This window comes from Mustelus asterias, chromosome 14 (genome assembly GCF_964213995.1).
Source record: "Mustelus asterias chromosome 14, sMusAst1.hap1.1, whole genome shotgun sequence".
In the NCBI taxonomy this organism is placed as follows: domain Eukaryota; kingdom Metazoa; phylum Chordata; class Chondrichthyes; order Carcharhiniformes; family Triakidae; genus Mustelus; species Mustelus asterias.
Genome location: NC_135814.1, coordinates 107460671 through 107485148, shown reverse-complemented (window position 1 = coordinate 107485148; position 24478 = coordinate 107460671). Strand labels below are relative to the sequence as shown.

Genomic DNA, 24478 nt, shown 5'->3' with positions numbered 1-24478 from the left:
TCAATCCCCCTACCAATAAACGCCAAGACACCATATGCCTTCTTAACAACCTTATCTACTTGATTCCCAACTTTCAGGGATCTATGCACACATACACCTAGATCCCTCTGCTCCTCCACACTATTCAAAGTCCTCCCGTTAGCCCTATACTCAACACATCTGTTATTCCTACCAAAGTGAATTACCTCACACTTCTCCGCATTAAACTCCATCCGCCACCTCTCGGCCCAACTTTGCAACCTGTCTAAGTCTTCCTGCAAACTACGACACCCTTCCTCACTGTCTACCACACCACCGACTTTGGTGTCATCAGCAAATTTGCTAATCCACCCAACTATACCCTCATCCAGATCATTAATAAATATTACAAACAGCAGTGGCCCCAAAACAGATCCCTGAGGTACACCACTTGTAACCGCACTCCATGATGAATATTTACTATCAACCACCACCCTCTGTTTCCTATCCGCTAGCCAATTCCTGATCCAATTTCCTAGATCACCCCCAATCCCATACATCTGCATTTTCTGCAGAAGCCTACCATGGTGAACCTTATCAAACGCCTTACTAAAATCCATATATACCACGTCCACTGCCTTGCCCCCATCCACCTCCTTGGTCACTTTCTCAAAAAACTCAATAAGGTTAGTAAGGCACGACCTACCTGCCACAAAACCATGCTGACTATCACCTATCAATTCATTACTCTCCAAATAACTATAAATCCTATCCCTTATAATTTTTTCCAACATCTTGCCGACAACAGAAGTGAGACTCACCGGTCTATAATTCCCGGGAAGTCTCTGTTCCCCTTCTTAAACAATGGGACAACATTCGCTAACCTCCAATCTTCTGGTACTATACCAGAGGCCAACGACGACCTGAAGATCAGAGCCAGAGGCTCTGCAATCACTTCTCTTGCCTCCCAGAGAATCCTTGGATAAATCCCATCCGGACCAGGGGATTTATCTATTTTCAGACCCTCCAGAATATCCTGCACATCCTCCTTATCAACTGTAATACTGTCTATTCTACTCCCTTGCAACCCAGTGTCCTCCTCAGCTATATTCATGTCCCCTTGCGTGAACACCGAAGAGAAATATTGGTTCAATGCCTCACCAATCTCCTCCGGTTCCACACATAACTTCCCTCTGCCATCTATAACTGGCCCTAAACTTGCCCTAACCAACCTTCTGTTCTTGACATACCTATAGAACGCCTTAGGATTCTCTTTAACCCTATCCGCCAAAGTCTTCTCATGTCCCCTTTTAGCCCTTCTAAGCTCGCTCTTCAACTCCCTCTTAGCCAATCTAAAGCTTTCTAGTGCACTACCCGAGTGCTCACGTCTCATCCGAACATAAGCCTCCTTTTTCTTTTTAACCAACAAAGAAACTTTTTTGGTGCACCACGGTTCCCTAGCCCTACCAATTCCTCCTTGCCTGACAGGGACATACCTATCACAGACTCGCAGTAGCTGCTCCTTGAAAAAACTCCACATGTCGGACGTTCCCAGTCCCTGTAATCTCCTAGTCCAACCTATGTTTCCTAATTCTCTCCTAATAGCCTCATAATTACCCTTCCCCCAGCTAAAACCACTGGCCCGAGGTTCATGCCTATCCCTTTCCATCACTAAGGTGAACGTAACCGAATTGTGGTCACTATCACCAAAATGCACACCAACTTCCAAGTCTAGCACCTGGTCTGGCTCATTTCCCAGCACCAGATCCAATATAGCCTCACCTCTAGTTGGCCTGTCTACATACTGAGTCAAAAAACCTTCCTGCACGCTTTGAACAAAAACTGACCCCTCTAACGAGCTAGAGCTATAACAATTCCAGTCAATATTTGTCAAGTTAAAATCCCCCATAACAATTGCCCTATTACTTTCACTCCTAAGCAGGATTGACTCCGCAATCCTTTCCTCAACCTCTCTAGAACTTTTAGGAGGTCTATAAAAGACTCCCAACAGGGTGACCTCTCCTCTCCTATTTCTAATCTCCGCCCATACTACCTCAACAGATAAGTCCTCATCAAACCTCCTCTCTGACACTGTGATACAATCTCTGACCAATAATGCTACCCCTCCCCCTCTTCTACCTCCTTCCCTACTTCGACTAAAACATTTGAACCCCGGGACCTGCAGCATCCATTCCTGCCCCTGCTCTATCCATGTCTCTGAAATAGCCACAACATCGAAGTCCCAGGTACTGATCCACGCTGCAAGTTCACCCACTTTATTGCGAATACTCCTGGCATTGAAGTATACACATTTCAAACCCTGCTCCACCCCACCTCTGCAATGCCGTGCATTGCAGTCCCCATCCATGCATCCCTCACTTTCAGCCCCACTACTCAGGATCCCTCCCCCCCCCCGAATCAGTTTAAACCTCCCGCCAATTCAGCACTTTTGGGAGAATCATGTGCAGTTTTGAAGTTTTGGTCTCTTCATCTGAGGAAAGATGTTCTTGCTCTCGAGGGAGTGCAGCAAGGGTTTACCAGGCTGATCCCGGGGATGGCGGGACTGACATATGGGGAGAGATTGAGTTGATTAGGATTGTATTCGCTGGAGTTCAGAAGAATGAAGGGGATCTCATAGAAAGCTATAAAATTCTAACATGGTAGATGCAAGAAGGATATTCCCAATGGTGGGGTTGTCCAAAACCAGGGCTCAGTCCAAGGATACAGGGTAGATGATTTAGGACAGAGATGAGGAGACATTTCTTCATCCAGAGAGTGGTGAGCCTGTGGAATTCGCTGCCACAGAAAGCAGTTGAGGCCAAAACATTGAATGTTTCCAAGAAGGATTTAGAAATAACTCTTGAGGTGAAGGGACTCAAAGGATATGGGGAAAGGTGGGATCATGCCATTGTGTTGGATGATCAGCCATGATCATAATGAATGGCGGAGCAGGCTTGAAGGGCCGAATGGCCTCCTCCTGCCTCCTGTTTTCTATGTTTCACCCACACAACCATTGCCAGCATCCCCAGCTCCTACACCCGCTCCCAGTCACCACTGCAAAGAAATGGATCACGCCTTCCCCATGAGGCTCCCACTAGAGTCTGCCCTGACACAGCCCCCTGGCACAAGTTGGCAGTGGGAGAATGCCACTACCTGGTCATATTCCTCTCCCCCACAGCCTATACTTACCTTCATGCCCCTGTGGAGACCCCCACAACAGCTTCACGTCTGGGTGAACCTGATGCAAATCGCGCTGACATGACATCACGTTGCTGTGGTTTGAAAATACAGCAGTGGTGGGGTGAATATATGGCAAGGGGTTAGTTAATGATATTTCAGTACATTTAAATAAATGGGGGCTTGAACCTGATGACGCCGCCAGCAACAGGTAGGGAAAACCCAACTCCTCGATCTTGCCAGACCCGGGTCTCCCACCGGCATTCACACAACGGCAAGCGCGTGCTCAAGATCACCCCCATTGTGTCAGTGCCAGAACTTAGTTACTCGCAATCCCATCTTTTCCCCATAACCCTGGAAATATTTTTCATTTAGAAGCTTATCCAATTCCTTTCCAAAGCAATTACTGAGCCTTGTCTCTACCAGGGAGGTTGTGGCATCGTGGTGTTGTCACTGTATTAATAATCCAGAGACTCAGGTTGCAGAACATAGAGACCTAGGTTCAAATCCTACCACAACAGATAATGAAATTTAAATTTGTTAAAAACTTGGACTCGAATGTCAAATGATGACCACAGGAATTAGCTTTCAGCATTGATATTTTATTTGATTTATTATTGTCACATGTATTGGGATACAGTGAAAAGTATTCTTTTTTGCGCACTATACAGACAAAGCATACCGTTCATAGGGAAGGAAACAAGAGAGTGCAGAATGTAGTGTTACAGTTGTGGTTAGGGTGTAGAGAAAGATCAACTTATTACAAGGTAAGTCCATTCAAAAGCCTGACAGCAGCAGGGAAGAAGCTGTTCTTGAGTCGGTTGATACGTGACCTCAGACTTTTGTATCTTTTTCCCGAAGGAAGAAGGTGGAAGAGAGAATGTCCGGGGTGCATGGAGTCCTTAATTATGCTGGCTGCTTTGCCGAGGCAGCAGGAAGTGTAGACAGAGTCAATGGATGGGAGGCTGGTTTGCGTGATGGATTGGGCTACATTCACGACCTTTTGTAGTTCCTTGCAGTCTTGGGCAGAGCAGGAGCCATACCAAGCTGTGATACAACCAGAAAGAATGCTTTCTATGGTGCATCTGTAAAGGTTGGTGAGAGTTGCAGCTCACATTACAAATTTCTGAGAAAGTAGAGGCGTTGGTGGGCTTTCTTAACTATAGTGTCGGCATGGGGGGACCAGGACAGGTTGTTGGTGATCTGGACACCTAAAAACTTGAAGCTCTCGACACTTTCTACTTTGTCCCCGCTGATGTAGACAGGGGCATGTTCTCCTTTACGCTTCCTGAAGTCGATGACAATCTCCTTCGTTTTGTTGACATTGAGGGAGAGATTATTATTGCTGCACCAGTTCACCAGATTCTCTATCTCATTCCTGTACCCTCATCATTGTTTGAGATCCGACCCACTACAGTGGTGCCGTCAGCAAACTTGAAAATCGAATTGGAAGGGAATTTAGCCACACGGTCAGAGGTGTATAAGGAGTATAGCAGAGGGCTGAGAACACTGCCTTGTAGGGCACCGGTGTTGAGGATGATTGTGGAGGAGGTGTTAGAACATAGAACATAGAAAGCCACAGCACAAACAGGCCCTTCGGCCCACAAGTTGCGCTGATCATATCCCTACCTCTAGGCCTATCTATAGCCCTCAATCCCATTAAATCCCATGTACTCATCCAGAAGTCTCTTAAAAGACCCCAACGAGTTTGCCTCCACCACCACCGACGTCAGCCGATTCCACTCACCCACCACCCTCTGAGTGAAAAACTTACCCCTGACATCTCCTCTGTACCTACCCCCCAGCACCTTAAACCTGTGTCCCCTCGTAGCAACCATTTCAGCCCTTGGAAATAGCCTCTGAGAGTCTACCCTATCCAGACCTCTCAACATCTTGTAAACCTCTATCAGGTCACCTCTCATCCTTCGTCTCTCCAGGGAGAAGAGACCAAGCTCCCTCAACCTATCCTCATAAGGCATGCCCCCCAATCCAGGCAACATCCTTGTAAATCTCCTCTGCACCCTTTCAATGGCTTCAACATCTTTCCTGTAATGAGGTGACCAGAACTGCGCGTAGTACTCCAAGTGGGGTCTAACCAGGGTCCTATAAAGCTGCAGCATTATCTCCCGACTCCTAAACTCAATCCCTCGATTAATGAAGGCTAGTACGCCGTACGCCTTCTTGACCGCATCCTCCACCTGCGAGGCCGATTTAAGAGTCCTATGGACCCGGACCCCAAGGTCCTTCTGATCCTCTACACTGCTAAGAATGGTACCCTTCATATTATACTGCTGCTTCATCCCATTGGATCTGCCAAAATGGATCACTACACACTTATCCGGGTTGAAGTCCATCTGCCACTTCTCCGCCCAGTCTTGCATTCTATCTATGTCTCGCTGCAACTTCTGACATCCCTCCAAACTATCCACAACACCACCTACCTTGGTGTCGTCAGCAAACTTACCAACCCATCCCTCCACTTCCTCATCCAGGTCATTTATGAAAATGACAAACAGCAAGGGTCCCAGAACAGATCCCCGGGGCACTCCACTGGTCACTGACCTCCATGCAGAGAAAGACCCCTCCACAGCCACTCTCTGCCTTCTGCAGGCAAGCCAGTTCTGGATCCACAAGGCAACAGCCCCTTGGATCCCATGCCCTCTCACTTTCTCAAGAAGTCTTGCATGGGGGACCTTATCGAACGCCTTGCTGAAGTCCATATAGACCACATCCACCGCTCTTCCTTCGTCAATGTGTTTGGTCACATTTTCAAAGAACTCAACCAGGCTCGTAAGGCACGACCTGCCCTTGACAAAGCCGTGCTGACTACTTTTGATCATACTAAACTTCTCTAGATGATCATAAATCCTGTCTCTCAGGATCCTCTCCATCAACTTACCAACCACTGAGGTTAGACTCACCGGTCGGTAATTTCCCGGGCTGTCCCTGTTCCCTTTTTTGAATATAGGGACCACATCTGCAACCCTCCAATCCTCCGGAACCTCTCCCGTCTCCATCGACGATGCAAAGATCATCGCCAAAGGCTCCGCAATCTCCTCCCTCGCCTCCCACAGTAACCTGGGGTACATCCCATCCGGTCCCGGCGACTTACCAACCTTGATGCCATTCAATAGTTCCAACACATCCTCTTTCTTTATGTCCACATGCTCGATCCTTTCTGTCCACCGCAAACCAGCAGTACAACCACCCAGATCCCTTTCCACCGTGAATACCGAGGTAAAGTATTCATTAAGCACCTCCGCCATTTCTAACGGTTCCGCACAAACTTTTCCCCTTTCACCTTTTAAGGGTTCTATGCCTTCACATCTCATCCTTTTACTCTTGACATATTTGTAGAAAGCCTTGGGATTCTCCTTAATCTTACCCGCCAAGGTCTTCTCATGACCCCTTCTCGCTCTCCTAATTTCCTTCTTAAGCTCCTTCCTACATCCCATATACTCCTCTAAATCCTTAACACCTCCTAGCTCTCTGAACCTTCTGTACGCCTCTCTTTTCTTATTCACCAGGTTCATCACAACCTTCGTGCACCACGGTTCCCGTACCCTACCACCACCCCCCTGTCTCATCGGAACGTTGTCATGCAGAGCTCCAGACAAACATTCCTTGAAAATCCTCCACTTTCCTTCGGTACTTTTCCCCAAGAATGCCTCCTTCCAATTTACCCGTCTAATTTCCTCCCTGATGACACTGTATTTCCCTTTACTCCAGAGAAACACTTTCCTAGCCTGCCTGATCCTATCTCTTTCCAATGCTATCGTGAAGGAGATAGAATTATGATCGCTATCCCCAAGATGCTCACCCACCGAGAGATCCTCCACCTGTCCAGGTTCATTAGCCAGCACCAGATCAAGTACAGCCTCTCCTCTAGTAGGCTTATCCACATACTGTGTCAGGAAACTCTCCTGGACACACCTAACAAACTCCTCTCCATCCAAACCCCTAGCCCTAGGGATATTCCAATCTATGTTTGGGAAATTAAAATCTCCCATCACGACAACTCTGTTATTCCTACATCTCTCCAGGATCTGTTTCCCCATCTGCTCCTCAACATCTCTGTTACTATTGGGCGGCCTATAGAAAACACCCAGCAAAGTTACCGACCCCTTCCTGTTCCTAACCTCCACCCACAGAGACTCCGTAGTCAATCCCTCCACGGCGTCCACCTTCTCTACAGCCGTGACACTATCCCTGATCAACAGTGCCACTCCCCCCCCCTCTCTTGCCTCCCTCCCTGTCCTTCCTGAAACATCTAAAACCCGGCACCTGAAGCACCCAGTCCTGTCCCTGAGACATCCAAGTCTCCGTAATGGCCACCACATCACAATTCGAAGCAGCAATCCACGCTCTAAGCTCATCCACTTTATTCACTACACTCCTGGCATTAAAATAGACACATCTCAGACCTTCAGCCTGAGCACTTCCCTTCTCCATCACTCGTCTAACCTCCCTCTTACCCTGTCTACATTCCTTATCTATTTGCGAGCTAACCTCCTCGCTCTCAGTCCCCTCATTTCGATTCCCTCCCCCCAACCTTTCTAGTTTAAAGTCTCTCCAGTAGCCTTAGCCAACCTTCCCGCCAGGATATTGGTCCCCCTGGGATTCAAGTGCCACCCGTCTTTTTTAAACAGGTCACACCTGCCCCTAAAGAGGTCCCAATGATCCAAGTACCCAAATCCTTGTCCCTTGCTCCAGTCCCTCAGCCACGTTGTTGTCTATCCTTACTGATTGTGGTCTGTGGGTTAGGAAGTTCAGGATCCAGTCACATAGGGAGATGCCGAGGCCCAGACCACGGAGTTTGGAGATGAGTTTCATGGGAATAATAGTGTTGAAGGCTGAGCTGTAGTCAATAAATGGGAGTCTGACATTGGTATCCTTGTTATCTCGATATTCCAGGATTGAGTGCAGGGAAATGGCGTCTGCTGTGGATCTATTGCGGCGGTAGGCAAACTGTAATGGATCCAGATAGTCTGGGAGGCTGGAATTGATTCATGCCATGACTAATCTTTCGAAGTTTCATCAAAAATGACAAGAAGTAAGACTGAAGGTTTTTTTAAATAGGAGAAATTTTTAATTATTATTGGGTACTACTTCCAGCAGTTAAAACTGGCGTCAATGGGAATCAGGGGACAAACTCTCCACTGGTTGGAGTCATACCTGGTACAAAGGAAGATGGTTGTGGTGGTTGGAGGTCAATTATCTCAGCTCCAGGACATCTCTGCAGGAGTCCCTCAGGGTCGTGTCCCAGACCCAACCATCTTCAGCTGCTTCATCAATGACCTTCCCTCTGTCATAAGGTCAGAAGTGGAGACATTTGCCGATGATTGCACAATGTTCAGCACCATTCGTGACTCCTCAGACACTGAAGCAGTTCATGTTCAAATGCAACAAGACCCAGACAATATCCAGCTTGGGCTGACAAGTGGCAGCTAACATTCACGCCACAGAAGTGCCAAGCAATGATCATCTCCAGAAAGAGAGAATCTAATAATCGGCCCATGACAATGGCATTACTATCGCTGACTCCCCCACTGTCAACACCCTGGGGGTTACCATTCACCAGAAACTGGACTGGACTGGCCATCTAAATACTGTGGCTACTAGAGTAGGTCAAAGGCTAGGAATCCTGCAGTGAATAACTCACCTCCTGACTCTCCAAAGCTTGTCTCCCATCTACAAGATACAAGTCAAGAGCGCAATGGAATATTCTCCACTTACTTGGATCAGTACACCTCCAACAACACTCAAGAAGCTCGACACCATCCAGGACAGAGCAGTTTACTTGACTGCTACCCCGTCCACACCAATGCACAATGACAGCCATTTGTACCATTTACAAGGTGTACTGCAGAAGTTCACCTAGATTCCTTAGGTAGCACCTTCCAAACCCACAACCATTACCATCTAGAGGGACAAGAGAAGCAGATATAGATATAGAAACAGAAACTAGAAGCAGGAGAAGGCCATTCAGCCCTTCAGGCCTGCTCCACTATTCATTTTGATCATGGCAGATCATCAAATTCAATATCCTGATCCCGCCCCCTTCCCCCCCTATCCCTCGATCCCTTTCGCCCCAAGAGCTATAGCTAATTTCTTCTTGAAATCACACAACGTTTTGGCCTCAACTACTTTCTGTGGGAGTGAATTCCACACATTCACCACCCTTTGGGTGAAGAAATTTTTCCTCCCCTCAGTTCTAAAAGGTTTACCCCTTATCCTCAAACTATGACCCCTAGTGCTGGACTCCCCCACCATCGGGAACATTCTTTCTGAATCTACCCTGTCTAACCCTGTTAGAATTTTATAAGTTTCTATGAGATCCCCTCTCACTCTTCTAAACTTCAGTGAATATAATCCTAACCGACTTAATCTTTTCTCATATGACAGACCTGCCATCCCAGGAATCAGCCTGGTAAACCTTCGCTGTACTCCCTCTATAACAAGGACATCCTTCCTCAGATAAGGACACCAAAACTGCACACAATACTCCAGGTGTGGCCTCATCAACGCCCTATATAATTGCAGCAAAACATCCCTATCCCTGTACTCAAATCCTCTCGCTATGAAGGCCCACATACCATTTGCCTTCTTTACTGCCTGCTGTACCTGCGCGCTTACTTTCAGCGACTGATGCACGAGGACTCCAAGGTCTCGCTGAGTATTCACCTCTCTCAATTTACACCCATTCAAGTAATAATCTGTCTTCCTATTATTGCTACCAAAGTGGATAACCTCACATTTATCCACATTATACTGCATCTGCCATTCAGATGCCCACACATTCCTATAGGAATAGGAACCAGCTGTTCTCCTTGGTTGAGGGGTCAATTGTGAGGAGACATCCTCAACACTGGTGCCCCACAAGGCTGTGTTCTCAGCCCCCTACTATACTCCTTATACACCTGTGACTGTGTGGCCAAATTCCCCTCCAATTCGCTTTTCAAATTTGCTGATGACACCACCGTAGTGGGTCGGATCTCAAACAATAACGAGACAGAGTACAGGAGTGAGGTAGAGAATCTGGTGAACTGGTGCAGCAACAATAATCTCTCCCACAATGTCAACAAAATGAAGGAGACTGTCATCGACTTCAGGAAGCGTAAAGGAGAACATGCCCCTGTCCACATCAGCGGGGACGAAGTAGAAAGGGTCGAGAGCTTCAAGTTTTTAGGTGTCCAGATCACCAATAACCTGTCCTGGTCCCCCCCATGCCGACACTAGTTAAGAAAGCCCATCAACGCCTCTACTTTCTCAGAAGACTAAGGAAATTTGGCTGTCAACTACGACTCTCACCAACTTTTACAGATGCACCATAGAATGCATTCTTTCTGGTTGTATCACAGCTTGGTATGGCTCCTGCTCTGCCCAAGACTGCAAGGAACTACAAAAGGTTGTGAATGTAGCCCAATCCATCTCGCAAACCAGCCTCACATCCATTGACTCTGTCTGCACTTCCTGCTGCCTCGACAAAGCAGCCAGCATAATTAAGGACCCCACGCACCCCGGATATTCTCTCTTCCACCTTCTTCCTTCGGGAAAAAGATACAAAAGTCTGAGGTCACGTACCAACCGACTCAAGAACAGCTTCTTCCCTGCTGCTGTCAGACTTTTGAATGGACCTAACTCATATTAAGCTGATCTTTCTCTACACCCTAGCTATGACTGTAACACTGCATTCTGCACCCTCTCATTTCCTTCTCTATGAACGGTATTTTGTCTGTGTACTGCGCAAGAAACAATACTTTTCATTGTATACTAATGCAAGTGACAATAATAAATCAAATCAAATCAATTCAAATCAAAAAATATTCTTGGGTAAGGGGCAGGAGATTCAGGGTGGTGGGAATCTGGAATGCGCTGCCTGGGAAGGTAGTGGAGGCTGGAAACCTTACAACCTTTAAAAAGTATTTGGATGAGCACGTGAAACATCAAAACATTTAAGGATATTGGACAAGTGCTGGAAAATGGGATTAGCGCACATTTAGTGGTAGTTGTGTTGGTGCAGACTCAATGGGCCGAAAGGCCTTTTCTGTGCAGTACGACTCTATGTCTCTACAACCACCACCTGCAAGTTCCGCTCCAAGACACTCACCATTTTGACTTGCAAGAATATGACTGTTCCTTCACTGTCACTGGGTCAAAATCCTGGAGCTCACTCCCTAACTGCACAGTGGGTGAACCTACACCACATAGACTGCAGCGATTCAAGAAAGCGGCTCACCAGCACCTTCTCAGGGGCAGTTAGGAATGGGCAATAAATGCTGGCCTAGCCAATGATGCTCATGTCCCATAAATGAATCAAAAAATACTTTCAGCATGTAGATGTGGAAATGTTGGAAACAAAGGATGTATTTAAATGTTCCGTGGTAGGTCATTGTGCCATGATACTGTCACAGGAAAGCTCCCAGTGTTAGGATCAATTACAACAGAGAAAGCAAGTGACTAACAGTGTAATACTCACAGCTTCCGGGACGGGGATCAGTGTACAATTTGTCGGATCTGCTCCAGAGCTTTTGTTGCACACAGTTTCCTGGATCTCAATCGTTAAATTGACCTGGAATATACGTTCTCCAAAGTTGAGTCTCTAATGAAAGGATACAGTTACATTTAATGAAGGTGTCTGGGATAACATTTTGATGCGCATCAATTGGACACGAGGCTCAAAGCTTCGGTAAAAGAAGGCTTTTATTAACTAACAATGGAACTATCAGAACTTTAACACACTATCCCAGACTGAAGAGGTCCCATCCGAACAGGGGGTCTTATACCTCTCCCAGGAGGCGGAGCCCGACTGGGATGTGCCACAACAGTAACAACCACAGGTGTATCAATCCCACCCTAGCCCAACAACAACATTAGTACAATCCCACAGTGGGAACCAACGATGGTTCACCACACATTTACAAATAATAACATTGTGTCAGACAAAAATATTCAGATATCCTGCATATCATTATGCTTTTGGGAAATATATTGGGACATTTTATTTATGTTAGAACATAGAACATAGAACATAGAACAGTACAGCACAGAACAGGCCCTTCGGCCCACGATGTTGTGCCGAGCTTTATCTGAAACCAAGATCAAGCTATCCCACTCCCTATCATCCTGGTGTGCTCCATGTGCCTATCCAATAGCCGCTTAAATGTTCCTAAAGTGTCTGACTCCACTATCACTGCAGACAGTCCATTCCACATCCCAACCACTCTCTGCGTAAAGAACCTACCTCTGATATCCTTCCGAGATCTCCCACCATAAACCCTATAGTTATGCCCCCTTATAATAGCTCCATCCACCCGAGGAAATAGTCTTTGAACGTTCACTCTATCTATCCCCTTCAACATTTTATAAACCTCTATTAAGTCTCCCCTCAGCCTCCTCCGCTCCAGAGAGAACAGCCCTAGCTCCCTCAACCTTTCCTCATAAGACTTACCCTCCAAACCAGGCAGCATCCTTGTAAATCTCCTCTGCACTCTTTCCAGCGCTTCCACATCCTTCTTATAGTGAGGTGACCAGAACTGCACACAATATTCCAAATGTGGTCTCACCAAGCTCCTGTACAGTTGCAGCATAACCCCACGGCTCTTAAACTCCAACCCCCTGTTAATAAAAGCTAACACACTATAGGCCTTCTTCACAGCTCTATCCACTTGAGTGGCAACCTTCAGAGATCTGTGGATATGGACCCCAAGATCTCTCTGTTCCTCCACAGTCTTCAGAACCCTACCTTTGACCCTATAATCCACATTTAAATTTGTCCTACCAAAATGAATCACCTCACATTTATCAGGGTTAAACTCCATTTGCCATTTTTCAGCCCAGCTTTGCATCCTATCTATGCCTCTTTGCAGCCTACAACAGCCCTCCACCTCATCCACTACTCCACCAATCTTGGTGTCATCAGCAAATTTACTGATCCACCCTTCAGCCCCCTCCTCTAAGTCATTAATAAAAATCACAAAGAGCAGAGGACCAAGCACTGATCCCTGTGGCACTATGCTAGCAACCTGCCTCCAGTCCGAAAAGCTTCCATCCACCACCACCCTCTGTCTTTGATCAGATAGCCAGTTACCTATCCAATCGGCCAACTTTCCCTCTATCCCACACCTCCTTACTTTCATCAGAAGCCGACCATGGGGGACCTTATCAAACACCTTACTAAAATCCATGAATATGACATCAACTGCCCTACCTTCATCAACACACTTAGTCACCTCCTCAAAAAATTCTATCAAATTTGTGAGGCACGACTTGCCCTTCACGAATCCGTGCTGACTATCCCAGATTAATCCGCATCTTTCTAAATGGTCGTAAATCCCATCCCAAAGGACCTTTTTCATCAATTTACCAACCACCGAAGTAAGACTAACCGGTCTATAATTACCAGGGTCATTTCTATTCCCTTTCTTAAACAGAGGAACCACATTCACCACTCTCCAGTCCTCTGGCACCATCCCCGTGGACAGTGAGGACCCAAAGATCAAAGCCAAAGGCTCTGCAATCTCATCCCTTGCCTCCCAAAGAATCCTAGGATATATTTCATCAGGCCCAGGGGACTTATCGACCATCAGTTTATTCAAAACTGCCAGTACATCCTCCCTCCGAACATCTATTTCCTCCAGCCTATTAGCCTGTAACACCTTCTCTTCATCAAAAACATGGCCCCTCTCCTTGGTGAACACTGAAGAAAGGTGTTCATTCATCACCTCGCCTATCTCTCCTGACTCCATACACAAGTTCCCACTACTGTCCTTGACCGGCCCTAACCTCACCCTGGTCATTAGAAATCATAGAAACCCTACAGTGTAGAAGGAGGCCATTCGGCCCATCGAGTCTGCACCGACCACAATCCCACCCAGGCCCTACCCACACATATTTACCCGCTAATCCCTCTAACCTACGCATCTCAGGATTCTAAGGGGCAATTTTTTTTTTAACCTGGCCAATCAACCTAACCCGCACATCTTTGGACTGTGGGAGGAAACCGGAGCACCCGGAGGAAACCCACACATACACGAGGAGAATGTGCAAACTCCACACAGACAGTGACCCAAGCTGGGAATCGAACCCAGATCCCTGGAGCTGTGAAGCAGCAGTGCTAACCATTGTGCTACCGTGCCGCCCATTCTTTTATTCCTCACATAAGAGTAAAAAGTCTTGGGATTTTCCTTGATCCGACCCGCCAAAGACTTCTCATGCCCCTTCCAGCTCTCCTAAGCCCCTTTTTCAGCTCATTCCTTGCTAACTTGTAACCCTCAATCGAGCCATCTGAACCTTGTTTCCTCATCCCTACATAAGCTTCCCTCTTCCTTTTCACAAGACATTCCACCTCTTTCGTGAACCATGGTTCCCTCACTCGGCCATTTCCTCCCTGCCTGACAGGGACATACCTATCAAGGACACCCAGTATTTGTTCCTTGAAAAAGTTCCACTTTTCATTAGTGCCTTGAAATGTTAAAGTTATTATTCAATTAGTAGAAACACAAACTGAGATTTTGGGCATAGTTTTCCCCCCAAAAAGTGTCACAACAGTGAGAAAAGGCCATAGACGTCTGACAGGCACTCCGCACTGCAATCGTCCCACATCAGTCACTTTTTTGGAGAGTGGTTTCGTGCCGGTCGGGGGGCGGGGGGGGGGGGGGGGGGGGGGGGGGTGCAGGGGGGCAATTGGGGGGTTAAACATGGTATTGAGCCCAGCTGCAGAGCACACAGGCACCATTTCGCAATGCCCTCCTGTCTCACAGTGAACTGGAAGACCCCCCTCCCTAACCTCACAGACATCTCCCCCACCCCCCCCCCCCCCCACCCCGCTCCCACCCACCCCACCCCCCCTCATCAGCGGCATGTTCCTCCACCCCTCCTGACACAGGTCGCCGGCACTGGGGCACCGGGGCAGTCTCCATGGATCCCGCTGCCTGACACCCAACATGTCCTTCCATCATCACCCCCTTCATGGCCCAGCATGATCCACTTTGCACAGCCCCCCCATCATAGCCCCAAGGCAGATCTCCCCTACACAGCCCAATACCCCCCTGTCAAAACCCCCTCACTCATCTGTGGGGAAAGGGGGCTGAGTGGGAGTTCTGAAGAGGGAGGGGGCCTGTGTGGGGTGGGGTGGGGGGGGTGCGGGGTGGGGGATCTGAGCAGGAAGGAAGCCTGAGTGTGTATCTGAGGGGGGAGGGAGGCTGAGGAGGTTCAGGCCGGATCAGCCTCACATCCGTGTGGTGTGTGAGAGAGTGACCAATGAATAGAGTGGTGGGGAGGAGGATGCCTCGCTTATCAGAGGGGCTGGAGATGCTACCCTGGACCCTTGGTGTCCAGCACTCCATGTCCTCGCTTGTGGGTAGCAACAATAAAGCCCGCCTGGTGCCATTCCCACTGGGAGGCTGATTGGATTCAGAGTCCAGAGCGCTAACTATTACACCACGGAACCTGATAAGGATGTATTATGTAGGGAAGTTTCACTCGGTGTTCATGCATTGTTTGGCTATATCTCAAAACGCTGGAATATCAGCGCTTGTAAATATTCTTGTACCGGGATTGCATCCCGATCTGAAGAAAATGTTTGCAATGACTTGTGTTGAGTGGGAGGGAAGACAGGACCGACCCAAGCTTGTTGGAGCCGTCCAGCACTGTGAACGCTCCAATACCAGAAGCCAAAATCGAGAAGTAAAGTTACAGATAATGTATTATACGCCAGCCAGTTGGGGCGGAGGACGCGGGCTGGGGATAAGGCAGCCAGTTGGGGCGGAGGACGTGGGCTGGGGATAAGGCAGCCAGTTGGCCGAGGAAGCGACACAAGTGCCTGCTTCACCTGCGGTCTCCAGGAACACTGGTCCCGGGATCCTATCCAGAGACCTTCAGCCGTGCCACCCCCACCTCCCCCACCGCCTGCACCCCCAATAACTCCCTATACCATGCACCGGCATTTAATTTAGCCATAAATGTCAATATGTGACTGCTGCTTAAAATATTGTGGAATTTACTTGTATAATTTGCTATGAAATATTATTCCTGTGATAGGATTTTTTTGCTTTTTGCTTATTTTGATTTTCTTGACCTTGTGAAGCTTCAGTTTTGCTGTGTGGTTATCAGTTTGTGGAGATGCCGGCGTTGGACTGCGGTAAACACAGTAAGATATCAGTACCCAGTATTGTTTGGAATGTAATTTCCATTCGGTCGCTGCCAGCGAACGACGAAGTACCGACCTCCTCAGAAAACAAACACGGGACACGGTGGACAGAGTACCCTTCGTAGTCCAGTACTTCCCCAGAGCAGAGAAGCGACGGCATCTCCTCCGGAGCCTTCAACATGTCATTGATGAAGACGAACATCTCGCCAAGGCCATCCCCACACCCCCACTTCTTGCCTTCAAACAACCGCACAACCTCAAACAGACCATTGTCCGCAGCAAACTACCCAGCCTTCAGGAGAACAGTGACCACGACACCACACAACCCTGCCACAGCAACCTCTGCAAGACGTGCCGGATCATCGACACAGATGCCATCATCTCACGTGAGAACACCATCCACCAGGTACACGGAACATACACTTGCAACTCGGCCAACGTTGTCTACCTGATACGCTGCAGGAAAGGATGTCCCGAGGCATGGTACATTGGGGAAACTATGCAGATGCGACGACAACGGATGAATGAACACCGCTCGACAATCACCAGGCAAAACTGTTCTCTTCCTGTTGGGGAGCACTTCAGCGGTCACAGGCATTCGGCCTCTGATATTCGGGTAAGCGTTCTCCAAGGCGGCCTTCACGACACACGATGGCGCAGAGTCGCTGAGCAGAAACTGATAGTCAAGTTCCGCACATATGAGGACGGCCTCAACCGGGATATTGGGTTCATGTCACACTATTTGTAATCCCCACAGTCTGCCTGGACCTGCAGAGTTTCACTGGCTGTCCTGTCTAGAGACAATACATATCTTTTTAGCCTGTCTTGATGCTCTCTCCACTCACGTTGTTTGTATCTTAAAGACTTGATTAGTTGTAAGTATTCGCATTCCAACCATTATTCATGTAAATTGAGTCTGTGTCTTTATATGCCCTGATTGTGAACAGAATTCCCACTCACCTGAAGAAGGGGCTTGGAGCTCCGAAAGCTTGTGTGGCTTTTGCTACCAAATAAACCTGTTGGACTTTAACCTGGTGTTGTTAAACTTCTTACTGTGTTTACCCCAGTCCAACGCCGGCATCTCCACATCGTTACAGGGAAGACCATGCTTTAATGATTACAGTAAAAAATCTGCAGTCATTTGGGGGATGGCCAGTAAATTGGCTATTCAGATCCCCATGGGAATCATAATTGTATCCTAATCTTAAACATCAAACATAAACACAAAAATAAATCATCAGTAATAAATTAGTTTTAAAAGTATAACATCAATTAAATGGAAGACACCAAAATTAAGAGAAAATGCTTTGCATATCTGCATATCTGGTGTACATAAATAATAAGTACAATGACATAACACGAGGAACTCCGTACGAATGTGATAACATGATAAGTACAAATATTTAAGACAGTCATTTTCTTTTTCCTTTTGATGCTCGATATTGATAGATTGGGAGCAATTTGATTTTTGCCATTTGCCTAAAATGAGAGATTTAGATTTGCTGCTCATTTTATATCGCTCTCAGCATACTAAGAGTTAACCCTAATAGACAACCTTCTTGAGATCATCCAGGATCCACAACAAGAGCTGTATGGTGTTAATTGGAACTAACTTCAGTTGCCATAATGCTTATTAGGTTGTGTCAAAAGTTCAGAGAGGCTTCCGACTGCTACACAGATTCTACCAAATACAGATGTAGGTATTGTGGTGAACCATCGTTGGTTACCACTGTGGGGTTATTCCAATGTTACTGTTGGGTTAGGGTGTTGCCACTGTGGGGGTTGTTATAATGTTGTTGTTGGGTTAGGGTGTTTACACTGTGGGATTAATATACCTGTGGTGGATGTTGTTATGGCACATCCCGGTCGGGCCCCGCCTCCTGGGGAGAGGTATAAGACCCTCTGCTCAGGTGGGACCCCTCCAGTCTGGATTGGTGTACTCGTGTTAGATAGTTCCATTGTTTGTCAATAAAAGCCTTCAATCGCTGAAGCCTTGTACCTCGTGCTTGATTGTCACGCATCAATTTTATTGACAAACACAAAACTCTCAACAGTAAAGAGAGTATGGAGCAAATGCTGAAACCAGAGCGCCTGACGCTGGATCCACGTGCAGTCGGTGCCTCTAACACCTTCGACCACTGGCTGAAGTGTTTCGAGGACTACCTGGCGGCCTCTGCAGCAGTTACTACGGACGACGACAAACTCCAGGTCCTCCACGCGAGGGTAAGCGACACGGTCTATCTTGCGATTCGTGCGGCCACCACTTACCCGAGGGCCATCGAGCTCTTGAAGAAACGATACACGAGACCACCCAACGAGATTCACGCTCGTTACCTCCTCGCTACACGACGTCGGCAGTCGGGCGAAACCATGGAGGACTACGCCAATGAGCTCTTGCAGCTTGCCAGGGGCTGCGACTGCAAAGCTGTGTCAGCTGAGCAGTATATGTACGACCTCGCCCGAGATGCGTTTGTAGCAGGGGTAGGGTCCTCGTACATCCGGCTTAAGCTATTGGAGAAAGGGAACCTCAACTTGACCCAAGCGATGGAGATGGCTGAGATGCTGGAGGCAGCGTCGAAAAGCTTGGCTCTGTACCCCGAAGACCACGTGGAGGCAACGTGGCAGGAGCAAGCGCGGATCCCTCCTCGCCCCACGGGCTCGCGCTCCCATATCGACCCGACGACGGCGGCAGCTCCAGGCGGCCAGCGATGCTATTTTTGCGGAGGAGCCAAGCATCCACGGCAACAGTGTCCAGCAAAAACGGCGACCTGCAGTCAGTGCGGTAAAAAGGGCCACTATGCTAAAGTCTGCAGGTTGAAGCCCAAGAACGGCAGTGCAGCCTGTGACCCTCCAGAGCGGAGACAATCTCCTTCGGCGTCGCAGTACCCGCGAGGCCCGACCACGTGCGAATCCAGGACGGCGCCATCGTGGCTGACGGAGGAGGAGGATGACCACCAGGAGTCGCTACGCTTGGCGCCCTCACCCACGTGCGATTCATGGGGGCGGCCATCATGGTCGACGACGACCAGGAGCAACCAGCAGGGGTCCTCAGTATCAACCTCAGCTGCCTGCAGTGACGTCCAAGGGCCAACGGTGGCGTCGATCTCTCTGGACCAGACAAAGCATCACAGGCTTGACTGTTCGATGATGAACATCAAGGTAAATGGTCGTACTGTGTATTGTCTGTTTGACAGTGGGAGCACCGAGGGTTTTATTCACCCTGACACTGCAAAAAGGTGTGGACTCCGGGTTCTACCTGCCAAACAGACAATTTCTATGGCATCACAGTCCCGGTCTGTACCGATCCAAGGACGTTGTATGGTAACCCTGGAGGTGCAGGGCACAATTTACGAGCGATACAGGCTCCTTGTGTTGCCGCACCTTTGCGTGCCAATTCTCCTCGGACTAAACTTTATGGTCCACATGAAGAGTGTGATCCTACAGTACGGTGGGCCACTCCCTTCGCTGGCAGTAGGGAATTAGCCGCAGCCTCCAAATTGCCCAAAGCGCCCCGCATGCAATCTTTCCACACTAAAGATTACCACACCTTCTTTATTTAAGAATCTGGTACCAGGCTGCAAGCCCATCGCTACTAAAAGTAGGCGTTACAGCGCTGAAGACCGGATCTTTATCAGATCTGAGGTTCAGCGGCTCCTCAAAGAAGGGATCATACAGCACAGTGCTAGTCCGTGGAGAGCGCAGGTCGTGGTGGTTAAAAGCGGGAACAAACCCCGGATGGTCATCGACTACAGTCAGACCATTAACCGTTATACGCAGCTGGATGCGTATCCTCTCCCGCGCATATCTGATATGGTCAATCAGATTGCGCAGTACCGGGTGTTCTCCACCATAGACCTTAAGTCCGCCTACCACCAACTCCCCATCCGCCCAGAGGACCGACAATACACGGCTTTTGAGGCAGATGGTCGTCTATATCAGTTTCTTAGGGTTCCATTTGGTGTCACCAATGGGGTCTCGGTCTTCCAGCGTGCTATGGACCGAATGGTGGACCAGAACGGGTTGCGGGCTACCTTCCCGTACCTGGATAACGTCACCATCTGCGGCCATGACCAGCAGGACCATGACACGAATCTCCAAAACTTTCTGCGCACTGCATCTCGCCTGAATCTGACCTATAACAGGGAGAAGTGTGTATTCCGTACGCGCAGGTTAGCTATCCTTGGATACATGGTGGAAAACGGGGTCATCGGCCCTGATCCAGACCGTATGCGCCCCCTCACTGAACTTCCCTTGCCCGCTAGCGCAAAAGCACTGAGGAGATGCCTCGGCTTCTTTTCTTATTATGCGCAGTGGGTCCCCAACTACGCGGACAAAGCCCGTCCGCTCATCAAGTCCACGACCTTCCCACTCACGCCGGAGGCCCAATTGGCCTTCAAGGCTTTGAAAAGCGACATTGCGAAAGCCACGATGCATGCGGTGGATGAATCCATCCCTTTCCAGGTGGAAAGTGATGCATCGGATTTCGCCCTGGCCGCCACACTAAACCAGGCAGGCAGGCCCGTCGCGTTCTTTTCCCGCACCCTTCAAGGTCCCGAAATTCGGCATTCAGCGGTGGAGAAGGAGGCTCAGGCCATTGTGGAGGCCATCAGACACTGGCGCCATTACCTGGCGGGGAAGCGGTTCACCCTGATCACGGATCAACGATCCGTGGCGTTTATGTTCAGTAATATGCAGAGGGGCAAGATCAAGAATGATAAGATCTTGCGGTGGAGAATTGAGCTCTCCACCTATAATTACGATATTATGTATCGTCCAGGGAAGCTCAATGAGCCCTCGGATGCCCTCTCGCGCGGAACATGCGCTATCATGCAGGAGGACCGCTTGAAGGCCCTCCACAATGACCTGTGCCATCCTGGAGTCACTCGACTCTACCACTTCATAAAAGCCCACAACCTGCCCTACTCGGTGGAGGATGTCAGGTCAGTAACGAGAAGCTGTCGGATTTGCGTGGAATGCAAACCGCACTTTTATCGACCAGACCGGGCACAATTGGTCAAGGCCACTCGCCCCTTCGAGAGGCTGAGTGTGGATTTTAAGGGCCCCCTTCCCTCAACGGACCGGAATGTCTATTTTCTCAATATCATAGATGAATACTCCCGGTTCCCGTTTGTTGTACCCTTTGTGGACACGTCGACTGCCACAGTGATTAAGGCATTCAGTGATCTTTTTACCCTGTTCGGGTACCCCTGCTACATACATAGCGACAGGGGCTCGTCATTCATGAGTAACGACTTGAGGCAATTCCTGCTCTCATACGGGATTGCCTCTAGTAGAACCACGAGCTACAACCCTAGGGGTAATGGACAGGTGGAGAGGGAGAATGCTACAGTCTGGAACGCTGTCCTATTGGCGCTGAAGTCCAGGGGCCTTCCAGTCTCCCGTTGGCAAGAGGTCCTTCCAAATGCGCTTCATTCCATTCGCTCCCTCCTGTGTACGGCAACCAATGCTACTCCCCACGAGAGGATGTTCTCATTCCCTCGGAAGTCGTCCTCGGGGATCTCCTTACCAGCCTGGTTGACGTACCCAGGACCCGTCCTTCTGCGGCGACATGTGAGGGCCCGCAAGTCCGACCCCTTGGTCGAACCGGTCCAACTCCTCCACGCCAACCCTCAGTATGCCTATGTGGCATATCCTGACGGGCGAGAGGACACGGTCTCGATTCGAGACCTGGCGCCTGCAGGGGACGTAGCAACTCCTGTTGCTCCTATACCCCCTGTCACGAACCCCCTTTCACTTCTTTCTTCCCCAGACGTGGCGCGGTCAGCACCGGGACCAGTGCATAACAGTTATACTCCCATGTACAGCTTGCCTGAGACTCGGAGATCGGCGCCACCACAGAAGGTACCAGGATCCCCTGCACCACCGCCTCACCAGGGTCAACCGGCCCGGGAGTCCTCGAGGTGACAGCCGGACGCTGTTTTGGAGAGAACGCCACCGCAAGCACCTGCTCCGGTGTCGCAACCGGTGTTGAGGAGATCACAGCGACGGTGCGGTCCTCCAGACCGTCTGGACTTGTGAATTTTGTATATATGTGATCTGTTTTCGCACCCCGCCGGCCTTTGTTTTTAAAGGAGGGGTGAATGTGGTGAACCATCGTTGGTTACCACTGTGGGGTTATTCCAATGTTACTGTTGGGTTAGGGTGTTGCCACTGTGGGGGTTGTTATAATGTTACTGTTGGGTTAGGGTGTTGCCACTGTGGGGGTTGTTATAATGTTGTTGGGTTAGGGTGTTTACACTGTGGGATTAATATACCTGTGGTGGATGTTGTTATGGCACATCCCGGTCGGGCCCCGCCTCCTGGGGAGAGGTATAAGACCCTCTGCTCAGGCGGGACCCCTCCAGTCTGGATTGGTGTACTCGTGTTAGATAGTTCCATTGTTTGTCAATAAAAGCCTTCAATCGCTGAAGCCTTGTACCTCGTGCTTGATTGTCGCGCATCAAGTATCTGCATGGATTCCCAACTGTGCTGAAATCAGCCGTCCCCTCCAGGACCTCGCCCTCCCCTTGGCCTCGGACAATGTCCTCTGGGACTCTTTTTTTCCAAGAAAATGGGGATTTCTTGAGAGGAGAGAGGGAGAGAGAGCAGCCAAAGGCCGGCACTGGATTGAACAACTCAAAACATAGTCTGTATCGAACTAACTGAACATCAATCTGTGTCTACAATAACCGAATAGTTATCTTATATTGTTGAAAGTTGTGCGCAGGCACAACTTGCTTCGGTGACCATGAGCAAGCTTGTTTACCTTACATTGTACTTCCAAAGAATGCAGCTAAATTCCTAGGCTGGACCCAGAATTCCAGGCTGATGTGCCCAAATTAGCTTGTTAGCTTAAAGAATATCACAAGGCAGAAATGCCTTGAAATTAAGCCTTTTAACTGGGCAAATCATACGGAGGATCCCACAATCCCTCCTTGATTGAGAGGCTGCTGTAGCCTCTGTACCTGTATTAGTGCTACTAAACTACGATAAGCACTTTAACCTTTTCTGTCCATGAGTAAAATGAGTTCTCCCAGGCCGTACCCACCCAATCTCACAGGGTGGGATCCTGCTATAGCACTCCTGCCCTGGCTTGTCCACATGTTACATGAGTTTACCCATGCGGGCAAAGGGGGAGATGATCAGGATAGTGCAGCAGTCGTGGTTCGCACCAGGATTTTCCACCTTGGCAGGAAAAGTTGCTGCTCGATGCCTACTCTGCCATCGCAATAACCCTGGAAAGACACCGCCAGTGGCTGCAGCAGCAGTAGGCCCACAACCATGAGGCCCTTTTGTGCAGCTACAAATGGACTTTATACAAATGCCCAAATGTATGGGGTATAGCTATGTACTTATTATTGTATGTTTATTTTCACGATGGGTAGAAGCATGCCCAACTAGAAAGAATGACACTGTTACTGTAGCTAAGTTGCTTTTTAGTGAATATGTTCCTCGATCGAGATTCCCGAGACACTATCTAGTGACAATGTCCTGAAGCCCTGCCCCTGGCCCTCATGGTCATGTGCTCCCATCCCAATTGTACCACCTCTTTGACACCTTATGAGATTGTAATGGGATGTCCCATGCGCTTACCTATCTCACCACCCCTCACTATTAAACAAATGAATATCCACTCCATGGACGAAGGAGTGATGGACTATTGCATCGCTCTAACCAACTCTCTTAAAGGTTTGCATTCCCAGGTCATCAAGGCTCAGAAGCAAATCACCATTGGGGGCTGCCTACTAAGTCTACCAGATCTTCGTTAAGACCTCCCGGAGAAAGCATTGCCTGGAACCTCGGTGGGAGGGACCTTACCACGTCCTGCTGACAACTCACACAGCCATGGAGGTGGAAGGGAAACCTTTGTGGGTACACATGACCCACGTCAAGCAGACATCCTCAGAAGAAGAAACTTAAACAAGGACTTGATACTGCTTGAAATGTGAATTTTTTATTGTCATTGATTGTACTGCCCTTTGCAGAGGCGTGGATTAGCAATTCCGCGATTCGAAGAATGCAGGCTGTCGCTTCACAGGGCGACCAGACCCAATGTTGGACGTGTACTCACCTCCCTGCCATCCCTGCCTCATCAGAAATGCATTTTTGTGCTCCTCCTTCAAACCCTTAAGTGATCTGCGGAAGCCACGGTGATCCTCATCCAACAGGCGCCAACGTGGTGGCAACAGCCTA

General features: G+C 48.8%; 1 protein-coding gene across 3 annotated transcripts in view; it reads right to left on the bottom strand.

The window, feature by feature from the left end:
- Positions 1 to 24478, bottom strand: part of LOC144504105 (secreted phosphoprotein 24-like) — a 36343-nt gene that overhangs the window by 3042 nt on the left and 8823 nt on the right. Inside the window, exons 3-4 of one of the 3 annotated variants that reach the window (XM_078229282.1) lie at positions 11615 to 11737; positions 3148 to 3230 (exon numbers count right to left, since the gene is read on the bottom strand). In XM_078229282.1, the coding sequence (XP_078085408.1) occupies positions 3150 to 3230; positions 11615 to 11737 (204 nt within the window). In that variant the 3' untranslated portion in view covers positions 3148 to 3149. Of the gene's footprint in view, positions 1 to 3147; positions 3231 to 8310; positions 8441 to 11614; positions 11738 to 24478 lie in introns of those variants that run through there. The other 2 variants (XM_078229283.1, XM_078229281.1) reach the window with 2 other exon arrangements.